The 9,151-nt window shown below is 45.0% G+C and overlaps 1 protein-coding gene across 1 annotated transcript in view; it reads right to left on the bottom strand.

Moving 5' to 3' along the window:
* Wdr62 (WD repeat domain 62) overlaps nt 1–8,117 on the bottom strand; it is a 67,307-nt gene extending 59,190 nt beyond the window's left edge. The window contains exons 1-2 of the mRNA XM_080285778.1: nt 8,101–8,117; nt 4,187–4,238 (exon numbers count right to left, since the gene is read on the bottom strand). Coding sequence (XP_080141904.1) covers nt 4,187–4,238; nt 8,101–8,117 — 69 coding nt within the window. The remainder of the gene's footprint in view (nt 1–4,186; nt 4,239–8,100) is intronic.
* Between the last annotated feature and the right edge of the window lie 1,034 nt (nt 8,118–9,151).

Raw genomic sequence — 9,151 nt, 5'->3', positions numbered from 1 at the left:
CCATTCATAACTTCACCTCTCATCCTACCTCTTCTCTGTCTTCCCTCTCACCTCCATTCATAACTTTACCTCCCATCCTCCCTCCCCTTTCATTCACCCCTCTCACTCTCATTCACAACTTTACCTGTCATCTTCCTCTCATTCTCCCCTCTCATCTCCATTCATTTGTATCAACTTCACAACCATCGCCTCTCGCCTCCCTCTATTACAATCCCTGTGGTGCTGGAATGAGATGCCTTCATGCGGTGACACTTATACAGCCAGAACGCTCCACTGCCCAATTATATAAAAGTCCATCAGCTCTCCTTATCCCTCCTGATGGACAAAGACAATCAGGATCACGATTCTCTCCCATCCTGCCTCACACTCTTCCCTCTTCCTCCGTTCCCGTCACAACTACACTCCTATCCCTCCCTCCATTCCTTCCTCACTCTTTCCTCTCTTATCCTTCCATCCATATTTCATACCTCCTTTACCCCGTTTCCCTTCATTTCCTCCCTCATTCCTCCCCCATTTCTATGTTACCTCCTCTCTCCCTTCCCTTCATTTCCTCCCTCATTCCTCCTCCATTTCTATGTTACCTCCTCTCTCCCTTCCCTTCATTTCCTCCCTCATTCCTCCCCCATTTCTATGTTACCTCCTCTCTCCCTTCCCTCCACTCCTCTCCCCCCATCTCCCTCCTACTCACCTACGAGGGGAAATACCATGCGTGTCTCACATACCCAACAATGTCACCCTCTCACTTGCCATATGTTGACCTACTTTCAGCATACCCATTCTCTCTCTCTCTCTCTCTCTCTCTCTCTCTCAAACAGTCCAGTCACTGTACTACACATACAACGAGTCACTTACAATAGGGCACAATCACTATCAAATATAATCAACTCTTAATAATTTCCCTTTCGTGTTTCAGGACGCCTTCATGTGGTCGCATCGATACATGGGGAGGCTCAACAACTACCTGGCTTTCCAAATGACCATCTACTTCCCTATCCCCAGAAAGGAGGATGGTGAACTGGTGGAGGGACCATTTAAGCCTGCAGTCCAATGGCTTCACGTTACAGCTGAGCCTGGATAGACAGCTGAGGGACATTTGTATCACCGAGTACTGAAGCTGCCCAGTGATATCAGTGCCACCCCATGAAGGCGTCCCTCTCCACACCTGATCTAACGTGAAAGCAGTGCATGTGAAAGTCGTCAACTGGAGCAGCAGTTTCGGTTCATAAATTCACGACATTAAAATACATGCACAAAATACCGCCAACACACACACACACACACACACACACACACACACACACACACACACACACACACACACACACACAAATAAACGAGAGAGAGAGAGAGAGAGCAAAGGTGAAACACTCCTGCTAACACTGGTCTCTTTCTCATCACGTGCATTTGTTTACATACGTGACGTCATAGGACAGGGGGTACCTAAGGGAAGGATGAATGGATGCACAGAGATGAAAGAGGCGGAGGAAAGAGGCTGGAGGAGGAGGGAGGGAGGGAGAGAAAGGGAGGAGGAGGGAGCGAGAGAAGCGGAGGAGAGAGGGAGGGGAGGGAGAAAAAGAGAGAGAAGGAGGAACAGGGAGAAGTGTGGGAAAAAAAAAAACTAAGGAGTGGAGGTAAACATGAGGCTGAAAGGGATGGAGGAAAGATGTTGGAATGGAAGAGGACAGAGGGAGAGAAAAAGAAGATTAAAGAACGGAGACATACAAGAGGAAAGAGGAGGAGGGGAAGAGGGAGAGAGAAGACAAAGAGAAGAAGAAGGAGGGAGAGGATGCGGATGAAAAATTAAACAGCTGCAGTCGCCTCTGTGGCAGGGAGGAGGAGGAGGAGGAGGAGGAATGAAATCTTAAGGAATGCAAATAAGTAAAATGGACGAAGCTGGAAAAATGAAAGATTAAGAGGAATGAGTTGAAAACAGAAGGAAAGAATGATTAAAAAAACAGATGAACTTAATGAACGATGACAAACGAGAATGAATGGAGGGTCGTGAAAGATGCAGGATTATTCACACGGTAAATACGTTGTCCATCATCATCATCAACTTGAGACCTATCCGTAACTATTATACTCTCTCTCTCTCTCTCTCTCTCTCTCTCTCTCTCTCTCTCTCTCTCTCTCTCTCTCTCTCAGTAGACAGATGGTGATGTCAGTAGATGCTGTGTTAACCAGGTGATGTCTTCGCCAACGCCCACACCTGAACCCTTCTACCTGTCCCTATTCTCATTAACACTATACGTTTATCTGTCACATGTCTCAACTCTCTCTCTCTCTCTCTCTCTCTCTCTCTCTCCCTGTCCATAGTGTACATAAATTTACACATACATACATATACGTACGTTTGCCAATCTACAAACTTATTATTGCCTTAAAAAAAAAAGTTTCATATGAGGGTTACAGTTTGATTTAAATATTTCTAAACACACACACACACACACACACACACACACACACACACACACACACACACACACACACACACACACACACTCAAAATTAACCCACGAACCAGGGGCGTACCTAGAGATTTGGGGGCCAGGGGGGCTAGGTTCTTTGAGAGGCCCCCCCTGGAGGAGGACCCCGCAAAGAACCTAGCCCCCCTATTTCTCAAAACTTATATCTCAGCCGGGATTGTCGGGATGATAAATGTATATATTTTTAAATATTAATAAAAAAAACTTATAAATTTGTAAGGCTTTTGGGGGCCCCCCTCAATTGGGGGCCCGGGGGGCAGTTTCAAACAGCCCCCCCCCCTCAGGTACGCCACTGCCACGAACCACCTCCTCTCAAACTCAAAAATGCATTATCTTCATCGCCTACCAAAACCAACACCCACAATACCAAACGCCCAACTCCATCACTCTTCCTCACTTCATCACATCCACTCGACGTATCTGATATGAAAGGCTACAATCAGACTCTAAAACCAGCTACATACTCTTACAGCATCATCAGCAACAAAACGTCCACCCACGTCCCTCAACGCAGCGGGGCAGAACCAACCACGCCGTATCGATTGACACAGATACACTATCACAAATCAACCTTACTGGCGGGAAAAAGGCTGACAAAATACGGTGCACAGAAGGACTGGGAGGAGACGCTGAGATCCAATTAAGCTTTCTGGTCAAGCATTCATGAAGGAACTTAACCAATTTGTGCAATAAACAACTAGTCCAGTGCCTCCACGTGGTGGCGCTGTGCAGAAGGGGTGGAGAAGCTAACCTCGCGCTGCCTGGCGGAGTAGATCTATCGACCACAAGTAAGCGGCTGCTTCTGTGGGGCCTTCCTACAGGTTCAGTACAGTGCATACATCGTGTAGGGATCCGGAGCCCCCTTGTGGTGGACAGCGCCTTACCAGGGTAGGACCAGAGTCTATCCTCCCAGACAGGTGCGAGGAAATATAAGGACACCTGTCTCCTGGGCGGATGTTGAAGCAGCTGCACTCCACTCAGGCTACACAGTGCCACCACCTGTAGGCTCCTCGTCAGTACAAGAAGCACACTATACAGCTGAAGGTTTCTGAACACGGAGCCAGGTGTTTATCCCTAACTAAGTGAGTTTCCCGTGTAGTAATTTGACATCCAGCAGCGACGCCCCGGTAAAAAAGGAATGAGGTGCACAAGAACACGAATGAAGACAGACAGGGATAAAAGCAGAAGGCAAAATCCGGCTGTAACTAGGGTTCAAATGCACTGAATTAAAACGAATGAAAATCAAGAAAAATCAAACAATGAGGATACAGAAAAAAAAATCTAAATTATTCTCTAACCACGATACGATTGTACGAAATAAAAAAGAAAATGAATGAAGACGCAGAAAAGAACACTGAGGTAAATTATGCTCAAACAATTAATCAAATGCTCCAAATTAAAACAAGTGAAGATATATATAAACCACACAGTGAGGCTAGAGGTGTACAAAGGCTAATTGGTGGACATTGGTGACCTACAGGCCATCATTCATTACCAAACTGTGACGCCATTCGTGCACCTCTACCTGCCTCACCCTTCTCTTTACCATCAAGGACATTCATTACCTACGCTATGCCATTCAACCTGGACTGGGGATAAGAAACAACAACAAACTGACTTAAGGCGACACGTGTCCTAAAATTATTACTGCGAAAAATAATGAACTGAAGGCTGAAAGTCGGCATCATATAAAACTGTACAGTATAATGCTCACCACGTATGGCCCGGCACACTGGCACACTCACAACATACCTGCAAAGAATATTATAATTTTTAGTATCAAAGGCAGTACACAGTATTCCCTATCTGAAATAAACAGTAATCATTATACCAGCTAAAAACACTATCTATCTATCTATACCGTTTTGCTTTCATCTGAAGGAACTGGGCAACTCCTAAACTCAACTGGTGGCTGCCGGAAATTTCATACGCTTTAATTATGAGGTGGGAATGGGTCTCCTTGGTTACTAGTCAAATCAACCCTTCAATATGACTACATACGGCCAAAAACCTGTTGAAAGGAGTTAGAAATCTTAGTCAGTTTCCACACACACACACACACACACACACACACACACACACACACACACACACACACACACATTTCCTCTGTCTCTCTACGCAGGGGATCAAGTCCAAGGTCTGGTTTCCATAAGTGTGTGGCGAGAGTGAGACCTGCTCCGATATATGCGTGGGGTGTACTCTCACGTCCGCATTCTTACGGACTGTACCTGGTAACGTGTGGATATCTAGATTTACCTGTTTATCTATTTGTACAACTATCTATCTATCTATCTGTGTGTGTGTGTGTGTGTGTGTGTGTGTGTGTGTGTGTGTGTGTGTGTGTGTGTGTGTGTGTGTGTGTGTGTGTGTGTGTGTGTGTGTGTGTGTGTGTGTGTGTGTGTGTGTGTGTGTGTTTTATGTAAGTAGGAAAGAATCTCCAAAAATCCAGTTCTGTGATCCTATACCTCTACATTTCCGTCCATGTGCGTGCGGTGGTGTGTGCGTGTGCGTCCTTGTGTGTGTGACACGGAAGGGGAAGTACACCTTACATGACCTGAACCTGACCTCACCTACTTGCATGACCACTCCTGTCTCTTACCATCATCATCATCATCATCATTTAATCTGTTTTCATCATCACCATCATCACCATTACTAAATCTTCCTTATCATCATCATCATCATCATCATCATCATCATGACTCACTGATTACCAAAACACAGACAGGTACATAATTAATCTTAAACGCCATTAGATCAGGTAAACACAACTATATATAATTCGTACATACATACATTCATACATACATACATATACATACATTCAAACACACATACATCACACCAACTCATACGCACACCAACATACCACACACGACACAGCAGCATCCCCACCTGAAGACATCCATGTCAGTAGAATATGCAAATTAAATATAAGCTAAATAAACACGTAAGCTTGACAAGTACACGACACACACACACACACACACACACACACACACACACACACCTGCTCTAGCCAGCAATAAATGACTCTCGACAATCAGATGAGGCCACGCCAGCACACCGGGAGAGTTTTTTTTGTTTTTTTTTCTTACAAACTAAATTCAGTATTTTCCTTCCTAACTCCTTCAACCATGACGCCATTAAAGGTCTATTCTAAGCTGCATAAAATCACCAAGAGATGATCAGGTGTGGTTAGACTGGTGAGTTGATTTGGCTGGTAACCAAGGAGATTCATTCCTGTCTTATAATAAAGGCTCACCTGATAACGAAAATTGCTCTAAAACCCTTGATAATAACTTAACCAGACGGCCACAGGTGCTAAGCTTAACTACACAGCTTCATCACCACTACCACCAGCATCAGGCAGCGACCACACCCACACCTACACATCAAACCGGTTTCTGAGGGCGACTTAACAGGCAGACAAGGACTTCCTACGGCCTTGCGTCTTCGCTATCGTCGCCACCATCACCACAGTTTAATTATGTGTACATTAAATGGTTTAGTCTTATTAACCTCGTCTTTGCTATCTTTTCTTCTTAATCTCCTGTCTAGCCGTAAACTCACTGTGTCCTTGCATCGTCAATGTCGTCATCAATTGTGTTTAATTATGTACACCTTCCCGAAAAGCTTAGTCTTATTACGTCCACAATGAATTCTACCAGGACAATCGAGTTCCCTTACTTCATAAACAAAAGATTCTCTCTCTCTCTCTCTCTCTCTCTCTCTCTCTCTCTCTCTCTCTCTCTCTCTCTCTCTCTCTCACACACACACACACACACGTAGACTTAGTACACCAGAGGCAGCCACACAACACAAGTCGCCACACAACCATGTCACATCTTGCAGGTTGTTTATCACCTGTCACACACACACACACACACACACACACACACCCTATATGTCTGATCTTCTCTCGCCACGAAGAACTGTTCTGTAAAGGATGTAGCGCCGTAGCAGTGTCTATTCTGCCACTGACCTATAAGACACAAGAGGACGAAAATCTTGGCCAGGTTAAAGTGAAAGAACTATGGCAGCAAAAAATAAAAAGAATAAATCGCCTGAAAAAAGAGTTAAGGGAAGGGGGCAGACTTCCAACCTCAACACGTATACACATATCAGACAGAACGTACAAGGTGAGTCAACATCCATGTGCATGTGTACGTGCTGAAACCCACGCACACGATGTACATACATACACATGAGTACACCCACCCAACACTACCTGCATACATAAGCGCGCACACACACACACACACACACACACACACACACACACACACACACACACACACACACACACACACACACACCTTGAATAACAAAAATAATCACATCTTCCTTATGCACTCCCGTTGATTTTCTCACCCATCCATTCAGCATCCATCCATCCATCTATCCATCCACCCCTCCATCCTCCATCCATCCACATATCCTTGGAGCGCCTTAACTCACTAAACCACCAGGGGTCCATTGGTGAGTTATATGGTTACCACCCGTCGTAGGAAAGGGCTTCATGGAGTACAGGAAACCCTCTGGCATGTCCCTCAGTGTGGAGTCACCTAAAATTAGCACTGCATCCATCGAGTGAGTGGATGGTAGACTCCCTCGCCCACCACAGTTATCCCGCCTATAACAGTGTTTCCCAAGCGACCTTCCCCTCAACGATCCTTTACCGCAGTCCTTGATCCTTCCTGCCTTGAATGCCTGTTATGTCTTCCTGATCTCTCTCTCTCTCTCTCTCTCTCGTGTGTGTGTGTGTGTGTGTGTGTGTGTGTGTGTGTGTGTGTGTGTGTGTGTGTGTGTGTGTGTGTGTGTGTGTGTGTGTGTGTGTGTGTGTGTGTGTCGGGTGACTGCATACCCTATCAATGAAGCGTGGAATCCCTGGTCTTGGCCTCGATTGTATTAGTAAAGCCCCTGTATATATCTATCTATCTATCACCTGTCTATCTACCTATCTATCACATGCCTATCTATCTATCTATCTATCTACGTGCCAAGCCCTGTACGATTCTGTCACGCGTCCTTCTTTCATCCATGCATCTATCCAGTTCTTCATACATCCGCCCATCTGGTTTTATATTTTTCACTTTCTCCTAATATCTACCTATCTGTAAATCCATCTATCTGTTTATCTATCTACGTGCCTATCAACCAACTTACCTACCGTATCTATCTATCTATTTACCTATATTTATCTATTTATCTTCCATGTCCCTTCAATAACCAATCAATTTACTGCATTACTATTTATATTTATCTGTGTCTATCTATCGAGCTTATAGGGCTAAGCAGACGACTGGAAAAAATCAGAATGAGTTACCTATAGTACGGCGTCAAGGGAAAGCAAGCAGACAGGCATGTGTGAGGGGTGTAGTGGTTTGATTGCTCTCATCCGGGGTCGAGATGTCACCACCCCCTTCTCTCTCTCTATCTCTCTCTCTCTCCCCTTTTCCTGCTGCCTTTTACCGCCTCCCTAAACACACTCCCGGCACGCAAACCTGACCACGCAATCACACACACACACACACAGCTTCCTAAACCCCTTTCAGCTCAGTTCACTCGTTGCCGCCTCACTCCTATGGCTTATATTTCACCCACTCACCACTCAGAGTTCGTCATGAGGCCCAGTCCCGTCAGTTGAAAACACACCTATCACCATGAACATCAGGTGAGTTAATGAGGCAGGTTCCAAGGCCGTTGCCACCAAAGGAAGGGTATGCAAGGCCACAGCTATGATGAAAGGCTGGTAGTTAAGAAGGCAGGCTAATCAAACGCCCACACTCAATCACACTCCAAGCCAGATGTGGTTAGGAATGTAGTTTTATGAGAGTAAGAAGCGAAGCAAAGCGAAGACATATTTAGGCTAAACCCATCTGATTAACTTACTATTCTCAATATCTGATCCACACCCCTGTATAAAAGGCTTATCAAATTACTCATATTTTGCCTTCTGGAACTGTTTACATTAAAATTCAACTTGTTAAATGTTTAGATTATTCTCCAGTAATGTTTCTACGTGTCAAGTGGGGTTGGTGGAGGATTAGTGCCCCTCCCTGTAAAACAATTAACTCTAAGCCCTTGGCCACCCCGTTTGGGATACATGGCGTCTGACAATGATGATGATGATGAATGTTTCACTGGACAAACAACACCCTACATCTTTCTCTTTTAAACTCTACAAAAATAACATTATAGACTCGAACAATTATGTGATAAATTGAGGTTTTCAAGCAATCTCTCTCTTGGACGTTCCCCCTCAATGCGAAATTCAAAGCAAGAACACAAGAAGCTACTTATTACACCTCATAAAACTACCAGAATATGTAACTGGCTAAACCGTGAATATACAAATGCATAAAATAAGTTTCCCTGACACTGGGTATAGGAATGTACGTGGGGGAAAGGGGAGGGGAGGGGAGAGTGGGTACCAGTCACATATTAGGATTAGACGTTTGTAAAGGAGGCTTGGGTGTGAGGGTGTTGTGACACGGAGCATAATACTAATACATTTAACCCTTGGGACTGAAGAATGGCCTCCATCTGGGGCAACTACAGCGTCCATCCGGGAGCCAATCCTCATCATACTTCCCTACACCTCGCCGTAGGAAGAACCCTGCTTTGACTCTAGCGATGCGCTGCCTACCACAGGAGAG

The sequence above is a fragment of the Coenobita brevimanus genome, chromosome 108 (assembly GCF_032717465.1).
Source record: "Coenobita brevimanus isolate Jiangsu-jjx chromosome 108, ASM3271746v2, whole genome shotgun sequence".
NCBI classification, from domain to species: domain Eukaryota; kingdom Metazoa; phylum Arthropoda; class Malacostraca; order Decapoda; family Coenobitidae; genus Coenobita; species Coenobita brevimanus.
The sequence above is the reverse complement of the archived record's forward strand: the minus strand, read 5'-3'. Positions and strand labels throughout refer to the sequence as shown.